This window comes from Vidua macroura, chromosome 9, assembly GCF_024509145.1.
Source record: "Vidua macroura isolate BioBank_ID:100142 chromosome 9, ASM2450914v1, whole genome shotgun sequence".
NCBI lineage: Eukaryota > Metazoa > Chordata > Aves > Passeriformes > Viduidae > Vidua > Vidua macroura.
Genome location: NC_071579.1, coordinates 23,727,504 through 23,746,149, shown reverse-complemented (window position 1 = coordinate 23,746,149; position 18,646 = coordinate 23,727,504). Strand labels below are relative to the sequence as shown.

Below are 18,646 nucleotides of genomic sequence, written 5' to 3'. Positions count from 1 at the left end.
TTACACAAACTGAAAAAAAATCAAGTTAGTAAGCAAGATTTTTACTTTGAATCACAATTGCCTACAGTGCTTTAGAAGCCAAAAAGAAACGAAATAGTAATTCAAACATGATATAAAATGTCAGTTTCCCAGTAAAAAACAAAAGAGCAAAGCTTACAGTCAATGCTGATGTTAAAAGGGGTAAGAATACACCAATGTGTCACCTAAAGTTCCACAACTCCATTCTTTAACTTTGCATATTAAATCTTAGCTTTTCACTTTTCACTCTGGGCAATATACAAAATTTCACTCTAATTTTTACTGATGTTTCTTTTTGCATCTTTTCTCTTACATAAAATTTTGTATGCCCTGCCAACAAGAGATCACCTTACCAGTGACTTACCAGTATCTTTTATTATGACTGTTATGCCAACAATGCTGCATCTTTAATAGTAACCAAGTGTCATACTCTACAAAATGGCATACCTGACAAAGAACTTGCCAAGCTACCTCTTCGTAGCTTGCAGTCATCTTGACTTAGCTGACGGTGGAGCTTGGTTTTCCCAGCAGATGAAAAGATGTCAGGATTGCTGAGTTTCCTGCAACGCAGTGGAGTGGACTCAGTTATCATCTCCTGGAGGAAGAAAAACATGCAAAACTTGTTAATGCCAGCCAAGTATCCCCTGTCTGAAACATGCAATCTCCAAAGCATAAAGGAGACTGTTTAAAAAAATACAAAGAAACACACCCCACCCAAAAAAAGAAAAAAAAAAAGAACGAAAACAACAACTTTTAACATTGCATATCCCCCTCTTTGGTGCCCCATAGCCGCACAGAAAGCACATCACAAGGTCCCTGTCAACTGTGGTCCTTGAACACCACTGCTGCAAGAAATACCATTAATAATAGTCAGAAAAATGTAATTATGCTACAATAGTTCTTTTCTCTTACAGTATTTAGGAGAAAATGGTACTGAAAAAAACAAGCTCAGCTTTGATTAAAGCTATTTCCTGCTAAAGCAAAAGTACTTTCTCCCATCTTCTTCAATCTTTATTCCATTCAGCCTATGAGTAATATACCTATAAAGAAACTGTTGCAATGTCTATTGCAACCCAAAACTCCTATTATAAGTTACAGATCTACGAAGACCATATGCATAACTAAATAATAACTAGGATAACGATCAGCCTTTGTGTCATGTCTTTGTTATTACTACAAACAAAATTAGACATGTATTTGTCAGAAACACTCCCACACATGTGAATTCCTTTCACAGCATACAGCAAAATTTCAGTCAAAACAGCGTAGGCAGAGCAGCGTCAAGCACAACCACTTGTTAGTGCTTTCCTCATGCTTTTCATTGTTCTGGAGGTGTCAAACTCTCATTCCACACCCAAAGAAGAACAAAAAGCTTTGCTATCAGACATGGATTTGAAGATGTGACACTTTCCATTATAGCCCATATAGATGAACTGTTCAAGTTCTCCCTTCTCTGCAGTGTGAAACACTCCACTTGTTTTAATGGACTACTCCATTTTATTTCAAATGCCTCTCATTACCTATACAGCATTTCAAGCCATGCTTATCCTCATAAAAATCTCATCTGAGGCAGAATAAAAACTTTCCCTGCATGATACATGACCACATGATTTAACATAGTTTTAAATTATGTTTAAATCAAAAACTAGTTTACCAGTTATGGTTTTTAATTAAAATTTGCAGATTCAAGTCAAAATCTATTTCTAAAGTCATTAATTCAAATCTATTCACTCTACAGTGCCTCAAACTGTCAAATCCAAACCAGGAGTACACACTTTAAAAACCTCAAGGGGAAGGGAGGGGATGGGAAGGAGATTAATAAAATGGCTTTATATATAAAAAAAAAAACCATATTTGGGATTTGAAATAGAATTCTCATTTAGCTCTGAGTCACTCATTTACAACCTTTCTTAGACACCATCTCCTTCTAATCATGAAATCTTTTGACACTTCATAATACTGAATAACTTTATTACTGTTTGAGGGACAGCAGTGCTGTGCTCCACATCAGCCTCAGCACCTTTCCCAGGCTGCTCTGGACACAATTTCTTCTCTGGTTCTGGTCAGACTTTCAGTCACCACAGTGCCTAAAGCAGATCACCAGAGACAGCTGGGTACCAGAGCAGGTCAGCTCACTTGCCCAGCTCACACAGCTGCAAACAGTTGTGTTGGTGCAAGAGTGGGGAGGGATAGAGAAAACTGCTCAGCTGAAAAACTGTTTAAATCTTATGGTTCCTTGTGCACATCTTGGAGCAAAGAGCGTCACATTTTCATTTGTCTCTGACCTTCCCCACAAAGTCCTAAAGTCCTTCGTTTGCAGCAGCCTGTACACTTCCCCTTTTCTGTCATTTGGAGAGCTGAAATGACATCTACCCATCTTTCTCCCTGTACTTGGGACTAAGCTAAATAATATTAAATTGCAGCATTAGCAGTCCCCCAGCACAGGGGACTCTGAAAGCTGCAGAGGCCAAGGGCAGGGAGTCTGCTGTTTCTATTCAGAATGGCAGAACATGGTTGTATTTGTGTATATGACTGTAAGTAGACATACAGAAGCACAGACACACTTTTAATAAGGCCTGTCCTATGCCTATAATGTCTGAAATCTGGCACATCTTTACCATCTGTGACAGTCTGAAACTACCACAACTCAAAAAAAAAAAAACAACCCTACGAACATGGGCACTCCAGCTTACAAGCAAATTACTTAAGAACTTCATCCAGCCTACCCTCTCACACCCTTTATGCTTTAATTCCAAATATTCCCAGCATCCTTCAGTATCCATCTACTTCTCTGAAACTAGTCATGTGTTGAAAGGCCCCGTGTATGTCAGCAGCAGTTAAAATTAAAATGTCAAAGACTAACTTAAAGTGAAGTGTTCTAACTGGGACTTCTTTGTTCAAAGTTTTGGGGGTGTTTGTTGGTGTTTTGGAGGTTTCATTTGGGTTGGTGTTTTGGTTTTTCCCCTTCAGGTGCATACTCCCCTCCCCTTCAACACACACACACACACCCCTCTCACCAATCGTTCTCAGTGAACTGCAACTAAATAAGAACATTCTTTCACTTGGGACACCAGGCAAGGAAAGGCACTGAACTCAGAAACAAAACTACTCTAAGTCATGCTACAAGCAACTTGTGTGTTTTACATCTCTCTTTCTCCACAATATACAGACAATGCTTACCAGGCAAAGAATGTGCCCACTTCCCTACCCTTCCCCTTTTCCCTCTATGCACAGTCTCTTTTTATTGGCAAAAATAATTACAAATTCTTAATGTGTCTTCTTGAGTTACAGTACACAAGTCTTGTAGATCTGATAATATCTAAATCAAAAGCTCCCAGCTGAAGGGCACACCTACTCCTATCTGATCAGCTACAGCACCCTGCCTACACACACCTTTGAGGTCAGCCCAGTGGCATAAGCCACTTTTCAAAAAGCCATTCCCTGTGACAGCTGTCCCCAGGTTCAGCTTTCCACCAAAACTTCTACTGCAGAGATAAGAAAGGAATAGCAGAAGGGTAAAAACAGCTTCTCACACTCACCAAAGAATCCAGGCTGTCTTCTAGAAATGATGGATTTGGTACGTATTACATATGGAAACCTCTTCATGAATCCTTTTCTTGTTAAGCACATTAAACACTGGGCAATGTTCAGAAGACTACATAAGTGTTAAATGTCTGGAAGAAAGGGCCTCCAATACATTCTGCAGGTTTATATACTGTTAAAGTCACTTTTCAAATAGATATTTTAAAAGTTCATTTAAAAAGTGCACTGATCTGAGACATCCTATTATGTTTTAAAAAATGCTAAGTGCAACAGAGCCAATTTAAAATTTCATTTTCTAAGAGCTGTACCCATATTGTGTCAGCAAATCAATGAAGAGGGAAAGTTTTAGCTTGATAACAATAGACCTGTCTTCCATAAGACTGCAATTTACCTCACTCATCCATCAAAACCCTGCTTTGATATTGCAGATCACAGATGAACTGCATGAAAATAGCAGTAGATTACATTACCACTCTTAAACAAGGAAGGAAAAAACTAGAGGAAGAGATCTTTCCCTGTCCTTGCCCCAAAGCAATGCATATAAAGAACACAAAAATCTTACACAACATTCCAAATTGATGAATAAAGACTTTTTGCAGTGGTAGAGCAAAATTTTGCTTACATGCTTTCAAACTACTAAATTAATCTATCAGAGCAAGTGGTTGAAGAATAAATTACATAGAACAAACTGCCATAATTTTAAGGACTCCACTTCCACTATTCAAAAGAAAAAAATGTTACAGCCCTAGAGATGAAAGCATTAGTAAGCATGTAACACATTGCTCACACCCTGTGAAAAGGACTGGGAGCCTCTCTCCATTCATTTCTTTTCAAAGGTGATAAAGAACTTAATTTACTTTCGGCTTGTGGCTTTTGCCACAAGCTAAAAATCAGATTCAAACAGCCAGCTGATTCCTGCAAAGCTTAGGGCTGAAGATAAAAGCATCACATAATCTTGATTTGCTAGGCAAAGATTATTGCTATCACTCCCTACAAAGGTACACAAACGTTTGCTCACATAACTTGAAATAGCAGGATATTGAGAAGAATGGCCAAAGCCTTTCTTGACTATCAAGAGGCTCTAAATTTCTCAGCTCAGTCACTTACCACATTTGCACAGAAAAAGCACTAAAAGAGTTCTGATACTGGAATAAACCTAAGTCTGTTCATCTTGCCTGAAATCTCACATTGGGGTTATCACACTCAGCTGGATGGGAGAACCAGATTGTCACAGGCGATGCAGACAAAAGACAAGAAGCCAAACGTGCTTCTCTGTTTGCCTGATCACTGTATCCCCTGTTAAAATCCTGACCTGGTAATTTCAGAATACAGCTACAAGCATCCTTCCCAGCCCTCATTGCACAGGAAACAGGAAATAAAAGAACAAGCAGGTAAACCACTGCAAGGATTGTCAGAAGCTCTTTTGTTTAACCATTGTTCATTTAATGGTGCTGCAAGAGAGCAGCACAGGGCTCTAATCTCCAAAAGGCAGGTGAATACTGCAAGTCTGGATTTGTGTTTTGCTTCGACTGCCAGGTAAAGCATCATACAGTCAGCAAGACTGATACATCAGCATCAGACCAATGCTGGGATTAAACTTCTCAACCCCTGTTTTTATAGCCTATATTTAAGAAGTAACAGATCATGCAAAGGACATTTCCTTGCACGTAAATGTGTTATAATTAAATCAAACACAAACTACCCCACAATCTCTAAGACAAGCAAAAGCACTCAATTGTGACTGACAAATATTCGAGGCTGCAGGTCAAAATATGTGAAACTGTTAGCCAGGGGGTGGAGAATCTACACAAAAGTTTTCTACGAACAGGAAATTCATTAGTAAGAAAAATTAGAAACCTTTTTTATGAAGCCTAATGAGCATAACAACCTTAGGTCATCTGGAAGTGAATCCTAGCAAACTGTTGGAAGGAAGAATGAACATTTAGCTACAATAAACTGGGCAAGAATTCACTGTTATTAGCCCATCTTGTAAGGAATATAACCAATGAGCAAAGTAAGTTGAGGGTAACTTGATACTTTCTGACTTTTTTGACAGCACCAAAAATAGTCAACATTGAAAGCTGCATTTTCTATTTTTTAACACAGTACTGTTTGTCCTTTAAAAGATAAAAGCTTATTGTGTCAGGGCTGTGTGCATATCTGAGAAGTATTCTTTTTCTTCTCAGCCTTTCCTCATCACTTTATATAATCTGTGTGCATACCCTTAATGAAAGATAAATCTGATCCTATCATTATACCTGCTCTAATATACTCTAAATACACTGAAAATTAAAGGCCTAGACAACAGATCACAGACCAACTATCTATCTATATAAGTAGCAATTAGTGCAATGGAATAATAGTATTTATGCCTTAGTATTTAGCACTGAAATTTGCCTTAACTTTCTAGTCTGGGCATTACACATTGAGAGGAGAGGGCCAGCAGTTTGCCAGGAAGCTGGGGTGAGCCCACATGTGACCAAAATTGTAGGCTAAATAAGAATTTGCAACTAAGTCTCTTTTAAACTGTATCTGCTTAACTCATGTACTTGCCAGCAGCACCCTGAAAAATGTCAGAGACAGCAGAATCAAGGAAAATTACAGTAAATCAACATAATATATTGGTTTACAACATCAACAACAGAGAAAAGCTTTACAGAATATATTGCATTATATAAAAGTGTCAGTATTTAAAGACAGAAGAGAGTTCTAAACTATTTTTCTCTGTAGTAGATTTATTTGAAGAACTTTGCAATAAATTCTAACATTCCTACAACAGCAAATATATAAACTGAACTAAGTGTCAATATTAAGTTTTCAAAATGACTGCAAAGCCAAGTGTTATTTGCCACAGTGATATTTTTAACAGATCACGCACACATTTACCATTCTGAATACCTACAGCTTCCTCTGCACACTCATCTGCAGTTACACCACAGATGACAGAAAAGTTACAAACTCAAAACTTCGTGTTAAAAAAATCCCAGCGTTAAAACCAAACAGACAAGAAAAAAAAGGAACATTCCCTAAGAGACCCAGTATCAGAAGCCCATACTATCAGATACATCCTCCTTATCTTCTTCAGTGAGATTTCTCTTCTTGTTAACTCTTCAGGAGTTACATGCCCTGTTTGACTAGAACGAATGAATTAGAAGATTTAGTGTTTCATCAGGGAAGTTAGTGCTGTTAACTTTGTTGTGAAGTGTCCCAGCTGCAGGATCACATGAAAAAGCTTGTTAAAAAGAAAAGGTAAATATTTATAACTGTATACATTATTAGCCCCTGAGGCCCATTGAGATGCAGAATTGTTTTATTCCTAATGGAACCACAGTCTAGAAGACAAGGTAATTGATGATTAAATTATATCAGCTTGAATATTTGGTCCTTACATGAAAACACAAATGGCTTAAACAAAGTATTCAACCCTACTTCAAGATCTCCCCAACATCCAAAAGGGAAGAGTAATTCTTGAATTCAGCTCGTAAATGCCTAAAGCCAAATGAATTTCATCAAGGGAATAAAAAGAAACAGAGCCTCTAAAGTCTCTATCAGACTTCACAGAGGCTCAAAGAAACCACTATCAATCTATCAAGACTCCAAACCCCACACCACGCTCAGTAGCTGCACTGACAACAAAACCAGTCTGAACAAAGACACTGAGCATTAAAGGCCACATCATTCCTTTATCATTGCTCTTCTAGCATGAGTATTGCAAACATTAAAAGGTTGTATTGAGCAGGGAAATTAACTCCTGGCCAGATAAAACAAAACAACTCTATCATTCATCATCCTTAGTCATACGCTGTAAGGATTAAAAGAAATATGACCCCCACCAAAAAAGGGATTTGTAATAAAATTTGATTTTATAAGACATCAAAACACCTTCTCTCTGAAGATTTTCTTTCAATAGACTCTAAAGATGTGTCAAGCATCTGATAAGTTCCAGCATCACTGACTAGAATTACTGCAAGTTCTCTTGAGCATCCTGTGTGTTACCAAATTTATCTCATTTATCTTCTCTATTCTTGTCTATTAGGTTTTACATGATTAAATAGATGTGCATGTTTAGATTTGCTGAAGACCCTAATCCACAGTATTAGCAAATCAAACTTTTCTTGTTTGTCAGCTCCCCACAGATTTATTCAGATATTTATTACACAGAAAACACTGAACTTAACCCCTCTTAGCCCAACTAGGCTGTGAGTCAGACTAGAACGGGAACTGCTCGTGGAACCAGGCCAGCAGCAGGAACAGCTGCACTTTCATCTGTGCAGGCAAAGAAACCTATGATTTCTTATTGGCTATAAAAAGGAGACTTACCAGAGGAATCTGCAGGGCACCTTCATTCCCTGCAACACTGATGCTCACTTTGGAGATTTCAGATCCCCAGCTACATTGATTTTTGCGCACATGACATTGTCTCACGGTCTCGTTCACAGGGAAAGGAACAAACCAACATAAAATACCTACCTATACCTGTGTAAACTCTGTTTAATGCCCAGTAAAATGTTACAATCCAATTAATTTTTATTTGGAATGTAAACTCCCTGTTTTTTTAGGAACAGAGATTAACAAAACCTAGCGGAAAATTTTAAGTTCATTCAATTTACACAAACAAACAATTGCTTCATAGCAATAGAACCAGGAAGAAAGTTTCATCTGATTTTATACATTTCAGACTGGAACTTCCAGGTTGAGTTGGAAAACCTAACAGATGTTATCTGTATTCATATTTGATTCTTGACCCAAAACAATATAGACTTTTCTATGTCTAAGGCACAAATAAAATATATTTTAAATTAAAATACTAGCTGAAAATACAAAGTTTGACAAGTGAACAATAACAGTGCATTAAAATGTGTGTGTTGTATAAAAATTACTTATTTACTAATAATACAGAGTTCTAATCTTGTTTTGCAAAAAGCAATTGCTAAAGCAAAATGTTAAGATTCATTAAGTTTGAAGTACAAGCTCAAATAAAAGTATTTATTGATCCAGTATGAGATATTGCTCTTAAAAAACTGTCCCAAGACTAAGGAGTCCAGAGGAAAGAAATCCATGCCCAACTGCTATTCCAAGGCTTATTTCAAATGAAGCTGCTTACAAAGAAAATATAAAAATAACTCATAAACTGAACTTTGGTGGAAAATCACTCAAGTGAGCTCAAGGGGGTTTTCTAATCAGACATTGAATGGCTACTTACAGATGGGTAATACAATTTTAAAACTTGATCATAACTCTTAAAGCTTACTTGAATAACAAAGCAAAGTATGAAACCAGAAAACACAACAGGAATCCACTTTAGCAACACTATATTTTTGCCCAGGATTCTTCTACAGACCACAGATATAACCTGAATAGTAGCAGTAGTGGAACCATCTGTACTTAGAGATTACTGGCAAAATAAAACACAACAAAAACCAATAGACTGCTAAGATATATATGACAAATATATATATGACAAATATATATATGATCATATATATCATATATATGATATATATGACAAAGAGAGACCAACATAGATTTTAATCTGATGTTATCATCACTGAGGAGGATCTCTATTTGGAGCATGAAAAAAAAAAATTTTGTGAAGTTCCAGTTCTTTGGCATCAACCTTTTTGTTTCCATGAAACATCTGCAACCTTCTCACTTCCTACCACAAATGAGATAAGCAGATCGATTCAGAGCCAAAAATAAGAAGCACTTGTGTGAGGTTTTTCCTGAGAACAAATTTTCCCTGAGGTTCAACAGCAGATCTGCATGCACAGAACAGGATAAAAATTATCAATTTATTATAAAACTGTAAATAAAATTACCAGTGGCTTTAGACCTAAACAAAACTAAGTCAACCCTTGAACACACAATAAGTGCTTAGTTCTTAGCTTCTCTTAACAGAAATTTGCCATTAAATGGCAAAGACAAGCTAATTCACAATTCTTATCAAGTCTGCACAAAGAAATGGAGACTCTATAATCTGCACAAAAGCTTCTCCTCACCAAGCAGGGTAATACAGTTCCATCACAAAGGAACAAAAGCCAAAATTTTTTTCAAGGACAAGACGTATTTCTTCCCTTCTGCCTGAGAACAGAAACAATGCCCAGTGTTAGGTTTATGAACAGCACCGTGCCTTGAGCTCAAAGACTGGAGTCAGCAGACACTTCTGAAGTGTCTGCTAAACTGGCAAAACAACCCTGGAAACACTTTCTCTTCTGTCCTAAAAACAGAGATTAATGTAAATGTCAAAAAATATACAAATAATTAAATTCATGAATAATTTAGCTTTCAGGGTCATATTTTTGCTACCTTCATACTGTACAGGTGCAATTTAAGTCAATTAATAAAGACATAGTTGCTACTAATATGTCACAGCATTCATCTATGCCTGGATATTTAAATACCTAAATGCCTCCAGTTACTGCAGTAACCATACAACTCATTTATAAGCTTTTCTCTAAAACAGTGATTATAATTTATTCATTTGTTCTCTGATCTTCTGGTGCTGTCCAGAACACTTGACATCAGTTCTGACTTGATTCCCTCATTTCCTTCTAAAGGTCTTTACTAAGGCTCCATTTTAAAATGTTATTTTTATGATAATAAAATGCTTGTAAATACACTAAATATTGAATGTTGTGATTTTAGCAACTAATAAACCTGTTTTAATTACTAGGCATTCCATTTGTGAGATGACATTTCCTTGCTCTGGGGCATTATAAAAGCTCCTTTACAATTAAAGTGGATTATGATACAGTCATGAGAGCTGCTGCTAGCCCTCAGTGAACAGAGGACACACAGCTACCAGATTAACAGAACGAACATCAAAGAAACATTGCTAGACATGAAATCACTTCACTAGCAGTGCATTTTTTCCAAGTAGCACCCCACACTGACATTACACACTCTTGTCCAGTTTTGTCTTTCCTAGAGTTTAACACTTTGCTTGCATTAGTGAAGTTGTATTCTCTGAAAGCTGCATGGAAGACAAAGGTAGTTTTGTCATTTGTGTACTTGTTTCATAATGACAAATGGTATTTTAAGAATGCAGAGAAACACAATTTGATGATTCTGAGCTGTATGCCCTTCAATGCAGAGAGAAGCAAATCTCTAGTTTAGCACCTGGGATATCTGGAAATCATAGAATCATGTATTGGCTTTGGTTAGAAGAGATCTTTAAAGATCATCTTGTTCCAACCCCACTGCCATGGGCAGTGTTATACCAGGTTACCAGGTTGTTTAAAGTCCCCTCCAACCTGCCCTTGAACCCCTGCAGACATGGGACACCCACCACCTCTCTTAGCAACCTACTCCAGTGTATCACCACACTCTTTGTAAAAAATTCTTCTTATATCTAATCAAAATCAACCCTCCTTCAGTTTAAAACCATTACCCCTTGTCCTATCCCAAGAGGCTCCACCAAAAGAACTCTGCACAGGGAGATAGCCTTCCTGGAAACATGGAACTAGGCTTAAACCATTTGCAGAGTCTAACTCAGGTGTTTGTACAGTCTTTCTGCACGTGCATGACCCTGAGTGGGATGAAAACAACCTACAGAGGCAGCAGCACCAAGTTCCCATCATACATAGTAACAGAAAGGCATATAAGAAAACTAATGTATGAGAAAACTAGGTTTTTTAAATCATTATTGAGCTCAAAGCATGACAGCTGTATTTTCAAAGGATAAAAGGAAGACAGGCTTGAGCACCAATTAATCAAACTGACAAGTACTGCATTTCATAGAAGTCTTCAAGCTTCCTGAAACATAGCTGAAATGTTTTCTCAAGTTTTGATCCCACAGACTGAATCCCCCTCACTCCTTGGTGGATGTACCTTTTCCACTTAGTTTTTGTTTGTTTGGATTAACAAACTACAACAAAGTGTCTCAAGTTTGGGTCTAAATGCACACATAATTTAGTCTTTAGCAAAACTGCCTTCTGAATGCTGCAGGCCAGCATTTGTTTACTACTGTAACCTTTCTTTACTGTCTTTTCCATCCTGAAAGACAATCTGCTCTGTGAACTCTTCCATCAAATCCCATAGGGGAAATTCAAAAGGGATGGCAGGACCTACACAATCTATTACTGGGTTTTAATCCTGTTGTGCTAGCAGCTAACATATCCAACTGATGAACACACACAGTGTATATCCAGCCAATTTCCACAAGACAGCTCACAGCCACTGCAAGAAGTTAGGACCAGCTGAATGAGCCCCTTAGAAGCAAAAACTGCACTGGAAATCTGTCCTGAATGGATTGCAGGGTGTTTGGACAATGAGCAGATAATAGAAGGTGCATTCTAGAAGTGCGCCGAAAATCAGCTTCTTATTATAACTCATTAAATATTTTTAGCATTAGCTGAATTAGCTGATATGTCAAACACCTACAAGAGTTTCAGAACACAGCATGACTCAGTAAATGTCAAGACAAAAATTTGCCAAGTATCAATCAATTAACTAATCAACTTATTTTGGCTACAAACAGCTGAGAATGTTTATGGTGGATTACTTCTCTCACCTTATAACAAAAATCATTAGAGAAAATCTTCCTATATAGACAGCTCATGGAGACTTGTGTGGACTGAAACTAAACCAGAAATTACACTTCAAAAATTCTTACACTCCCCAGAGTCCACCCTCAACAGTGCCATCTGCTTCTAGAAATTTAAACACACACATGGAATGTTTTGAATTGATGTCTTGCTTTTACATTCATAAAAATCCAGACCAACTAAAAGGTTTTAAAACATGTTTTACTGGTAGAAATGTTTACTATATGTATAACAAAAAGTGAAAATATTTATGATGCAACTCCAATAGCAAAGACAGTATATTTTTCTGGAAAGAAACACAGCATCATCCTATTTTCCATGTACATAATAGACTCCATTGACACTAGAGTAATTTCAAATAGCAAAAAAATTATAAGCTACACTTCCAAATTATTGCAAGACTAGGCCATCAGTCTTGAACCCTCTTCCCTCACTGCACTGTAACATGTATTTCTAACAGAACATTTGAAAATAACTTCTGACAGATTACTAGATTTAGGGTTTGTGGGACCTAACTTTAAGTTAAATAAAAAACTCAAAAGACACAGCTTAGAGGAAGCGTAAATATAAAAATTTCTAAATCTGGTTTCAAAGGTAGTTTTTGAGTGTCCCTGTTTCTTCCTTCAAAGAGCAGCATTTTCACCAGGCTTCAAACAGTACTATTTCACTACAAAAATACACTAACCACAGCACATCATTATTTGATGTGGAAATGAAATCACTGAGACTCTATATGACTTGTCCATTTATCTATTGTGGTTCTTGAGGAACAAAGTCTTGCTGAGTGATAAAGCATTTTGGTTCAGTCTCAAATAGTTCACCAGCCTGGTGGTCTTCACTGCTTCATTAGCTTCAGCTACTCAGCTTCCATTAATAGGAATTAAATAAGACTTCAAAAAACTTTTATTTTAAATAAATGCCTATCATCATATCTACAATAATCCACTGCCTTTCTTATAGCACAAAAGATATGTTGGCTTATGGCAGGCAAAAAATATCTATCAGAGAAAAATAAAGAATTGCCCCTTCTAAAGACTCTTAAGAACTACCTTCACAGGCAGGACAACATTTACACTCTGTGCTGCAAGAAGGCAGGTGGGCTTGCTCAAGAAGTCAACTGCTAGGTGTAAAGTCACACATACCCATTCCTCCAACACAGTAACACTTGGATCTATTACTTGGTTTCCCAAAGCATCTAGTCAGGAATATATCCAAAATCTTTGAGTGCTTTGCAGCTGCCTAATCCTAGCCTTGGACAGCACCCCACTGTTGTCCTCAAGTGCTCTGTAACAAACAGTAAGTAGCAGCAGCTTTCCCCTTAAGGCTAATAATTTTTCTAAAGAAAAGCCATGCCACACCAAACCCAGGGACTTCTGATAGAAGAATTCTCTTGGCTCCTTCACTTCTATTCCACTTTTGGACAAGAAATGCAGTGTACTGGATCTTTCCACTGCCTGCTTAGCTATTCTAATATGCAAGACATGAAATTAATGTGGCTAATACAATATTTGCTCTTACTCTTCACTTGTGACAGGAAATCGAAATCTCACATGGGCGAGCTGAATCATCTAAGCTGCTGATACAATACCTACCTAGTTATTGATTTACACAACAGAAATTTGTCCATTAATACTCAACTTTGAGAGAAGTGATGATTCCATTTTCTCAGGCCAGAGAAGTGCCATCAGCCCTCTGGTGCCACTCTGCTCTTACCCAACAAGCCCATTGCAGAATTGGTCACTTAACTCCACATCCCTTTTGTCTGCATCTGGATTTATCTTTTGGCTCAATTCTGTTATTATCCAATAAGCACATTACAGAATTGATCCCTTGATTCTATTCCCCTTTGCCTGCTTTTAGATGACTTTCCCTCGGTCACTTTTTCAGCACCCCACATCGTTAAACATTAGTATGAACACACAAGTGAACTCAGAGGAAGAGCTCGCCAGGAGCTGCCATCTCTGTTTGATGAGGACACAGAAAGGCAAACCTATGGCTAATGAAGAAGTCAGGCAGAAGCAGCTCTGGCATCAACAAGAATCAGCTTACGGCAGGCAGTGAGACACACCTATGGGGCACTGACAGGTTTGTTCTTTCTGGTTTCTTTTCCTGCGTCCTCAGAAAAAGGACCAAGAAGGAAACAAAGATAGAACCACGTGTGTCACAAGAGAACATCTGATTCCTCCGCAGCTACACCCTGGCTTCTTCACTTCCTTTATTTCTCCATAGAAAAGGGAATAAACTTCAGAAAATAAGGTCTGAGGATAAGTAAGAATGCCTGCCAGCTAACCATGCACTCTGGACTCTGGTTAACCATATTAGAAGCTCCACAGGCTAGAATTGTGCTTTTTATTAGAAAACAGCACTTTTTTTTTTTTTGCTTTCTTCCTACCATAAAAAAAAAAAAAATCAGACAGCAACAAAGGAAGTTTGAGGTCTGCAAACAGTAACTGAGTTTTTAATGGCAAGTTCCAATCACAACTTGTAATTCAGGAGTCTTTACCAATGTCCTCCTTAGGAACTTTCTTTAGCTCCCTTGACCAAAGAGACACAGGTCAGAACTACCCTAAAATCAACCCTAAACAACCATGTCACAGAACAGGTGGCAGTAAGCATTTATATAAACAGATGGCTCCTGATCGTCTAGAAGTCAGCAGCACTCCATCCCTCCTTTAATAAAAAGGGGCAATGATGTTTACAGAACATATTTGGCTATGATTAAGCTGTATTTGCTTTTATAGAATATGTAATGTGAATAGTAAAAACTACACTTGATTGCAAATGCAATCTGCATTGCTAGCAATAAGTCCATTTGATTCAGTTTATGTGCTTGAATTTTGAAAATAAACCTTCATCTTCTTCAGATTAAGTTTCATCCCAGCCTGTAGGTTTTGACATGAAGTTATAAAGAACAGCTTTGAGTGTAGTGAGCTGTTACCCACAGGGTCCATGACTGAGGGAGCTGCAACAGAGCTGTGATCAACAACCTGAGAGTCAGAGCTGTAGAGAAAACTGAGAAGCAAAGTGCCAAATGAACTCCAAAAACTTTATTCTTCACTTGTCAATCAAAAGGGAAGACTCATGGTAGAAATAACCAAAGAACACCAAACTGTTCTGCAGTCTACATACAGAGCTCATCACAACAGGGGTACTGCCTTTACTAGCACTGATGTCACCTAGAGGGAAAAGAAAAGAAAACACTTAGTATATTTGAAGTACAGAAGTTCTAATTAGGAAAAAAGAAAGAGCTCTTCAGTTTCCAGGCTTGCCACGCAGCAAGGAAAGCATGGTAACAGCTTCTCTGCAGTTGTGGAGACAAAATAAATCTGAGTAGCACTCTGGGGTTTGGCCAGTTTTCTCCCTGCTGGTCACTGACTGCTTTCCAAAAAAGAACAGGGTGAGAAGTCAGTGGAAAAGATCCTTTGCTATTCCTTCCAAGAAAAAAAAAAAAAAAAAAGAATCAAAATATAATGACAACATGAAAGGAGCAATAAGCTTTCTAACCTATCGTTTATAAGTAGTCTTGGACCAATTTGCATTTTACTCATAGATGAAGGAGAAATATCCACACATGCATAATGTTACAAAACCCTCTCTCATATGACACACCCAACTGTGGTAATGCAATCCCCAAAATTGCAAAAAGACAAGTATCCAAAAGTAGTGAAGGAGGAAGCCTGTCTGCGATCACACTATCTCAGGCTGCTGCCAGAATATTACCTGGGTTTGGCAAACACTCCAAGAACAATCAAGAGGGAAAAGCACAGAGTTCTAGAAGCAAAAGAACTCAGTGTCTTCTGTTCCAACCAAAGCTCAATTTTACATTTCAAATACTTCTACATGGAAAACAGATCAGATAGTAGAGAATTTTTACTGCCTGTGCTAGCACAGGCATATTCCACAACTGAAAGTTGGCCTACAGACAAAACAAGCGTTGAAGTAAGATGTCGTTTCGTTTTCTAACAGCAGGAATAATTAAACATTGGCAGAGCTTTCAGAAGAGGTGACAAACACACCATGATCTAATGCTAAGATAAGATCAGTTTCTAAGAGAGATGTTTTAATTTATCTTTCAGGAAAGCTCCACAGACTGCACATGTGGGGAAATCACACTGGATAACCTCAGTGTTTCATTTTGGCTTTGGGACAGAAAGATCTATGAAGTTTCAAAGACACGTGGAAAAAAAGGAATATTTTTGTCACTCTCAGAAAGTTTGTAGCATTACAGTTCCAGGAGACAGTCATTGTTAAATGAATTGATTGTAAGTCAGTTAGCTTGTTCAAAGCTCAGGAAATACTTTGTATCCAAGCAGAAATTACTAAATGTACTGTCTGAGGAACACACAGGATCTCCCTTCCCCAGGCAAGCTGGAGGCAGCCCACTGCACTGACTGCCCTACAGAAAGGGCTCTCCAACACAAAACTAAGCTGGACTAAGGAGGTGTTTGGCCTTTCCCTGTACTATGTTTGCACTTTTCCTGCTGGCATCCGCCAAACATTTCCTATACAACAAAAAGACACAGTAGGGGAGCCTTCAGGTTTAGCAACATTTCAGTCCAAGTCTTCATGAGCAGCAGCTGAGTTAAACTTCATATACAACAAATGGACCATCTACCCCAAAATCCTACCTCTACAACTGGCAGTTCCTCACCAGAGCCTTAGACTGTTTGTTGAGTTTCTGCTACTGTTTGCCCCTTTATCTCTTCTTAACTAACAAAGGCACAAAGTCATGGAATCTACTCATAAATCCTTTCCTGTCTACCCACAGCAAGAGTGGGAAGCTTGTCAGAAGTGATGGAGTCTGTTTCTCCTCCCTCACATCTCAAAGCAAGCACCCCTAGGTAGCACTCCCTAGCTCCCTGCATGCCTTTAGAGCAGAAAACATCATTCAGTGATGCTCAGGGCTCAGTATTCTCTATTTTTACTCTTTGACTCTCAACCTCCATCCCACCAGACCTGCCACAATACTTCAGTTTTCCTCACATCTGTTTATCATCCCTCTGCTTTTAGATAAAGAGGACATTTAGATTTGTTAGGGACACATTAACTCCCACTCCTCATGGAAAAAAATAACAAAGACATTCCATACAGACAAGTAAAAGCAAGGATCATGATTTTGCCCCATTCCAATGTTCTCCTAGACTTTAGCTGATTTCAGGTGTTTTCCTCAGGTGGATCCAGCCTACCTATTAAATAATGTTCAGTCTTAATTGCCTCCTTTGCATCTATAACATCCCTTGGGAAAAAAAAAAAAATACACATATTACCTTCAGCATGAAGATCCACCTCTTTCAAAGCCTGAGTTATCACTTGATACCAGAGGATACAATGAGTTGCTATTTGCTACCTACCCCCTGCAGACCAACCACGGTCTGGTATAATTCCATCACAAACCTCTTCTAGAAACAGAAGAATCCTTTCTATGCGGACTTTGTCTTCTACCTGAAGAAAAAAATGCTAACAAAAGCAATTCTGACAAATATTGGCTATGATCCATGTCAAATCTTTCACTATAAATATCACTAAAACGAATTATGTCAGCATGATACAGAAACAGCCTAGTGCTTGAAATGTGCCTCTGGATGAGGGTGACTGTCATTCATAAACAACCATCACTTTCACCTCAACTTCCCATTTTTCTCCTTCAATGCAGTGAGCAATCATACAACGATTAAGTTGATCCTTTACAGAAATCCAAGCGGGCTGTGTTTGACAAAGATGCCCTCACTCAATGAAACTAAAATGTCATGAAGTAAGAAGGACAATTCAGTCATGAATTAATGACTGATGAACAGGAAATAAGTTGGAGCAATTGGCCTTTTTCCAAAAAAGAAGGATCACCAGTGGAGTCTCACATGGATCTTTTCTGGGATCAAAACCTTCCATATTTTAAAGCAAAATCTAGCAAAGAAGTTTGACACTTACGTGACAGAGTTTGCTGACAATGCTTAAGTTACTGAAGATTGCAAAAGCAATGTCCAAAGATCTGAAGAAGACTTTAATGATACAGTTTAAGTGGGCTGTAAAATAGCAGGTAAATGTAAAATGATGCGTAATATTACAAAAAATGTGGACACAATGACAAATTCTGAACAAGTTATTACCACTTAAAAGAGTGACTGAAGTTATCATAGTCCCACAGAAGAGCCAACTCAATGCTTAAAGATTGTCTAGAAGAAGCATGCAGAAGATTAGAGAATGACACCTAATATGCCATGGAAGTTTACTGGGTGGCATAAGCTGAAATACTGTAGCTGGTCCTGGTTATTGTAACCCAACCCTGTTCCTTGGATTCCTGCATCACTGTCTCCAATCAGGAACACTCCTGCAAAAGGTGCAAAGAGACAGCAAGGACAATGAAAGGGGTAGAATAACTTCCTTCTGAAATGCCTCTGGAAAAGTCACAAGCAAGGGATGGTAAATAAAAGAAAAATTCATCAACCCATAAGGCACACAGAATAGCATGGATTCTCCTTTTCACCCTCTTCCAATACAAGAAGGAACAAGCAAGGCATGAAACCAAGCAGGCAGAAAGTTTA

The 18,646-nt window shown here is 38.0% G+C and overlaps 1 protein-coding gene across 7 annotated transcripts in view; it reads right to left on the bottom strand.

The window, feature by feature from the left end:
• Positions 1 to 18,646, bottom strand: part of MAST2 (microtubule associated serine/threonine kinase 2) — a 216,102-nt gene that overhangs the window by 163,150 nt on the left and 34,306 nt on the right. For all 7 annotated transcript variants that reach the window (XM_053985491.1, XM_053985492.1, XM_053985493.1 and 4 more), the window contains one exon: positions 466 to 613. In XM_053985491.1, the coding sequence (XP_053841466.1) occupies positions 466 to 610 (145 nt within the window). In that variant the 5' untranslated portion in view covers positions 611 to 613. The remainder of the gene's footprint in view (positions 1 to 465; positions 614 to 18,646) is intronic.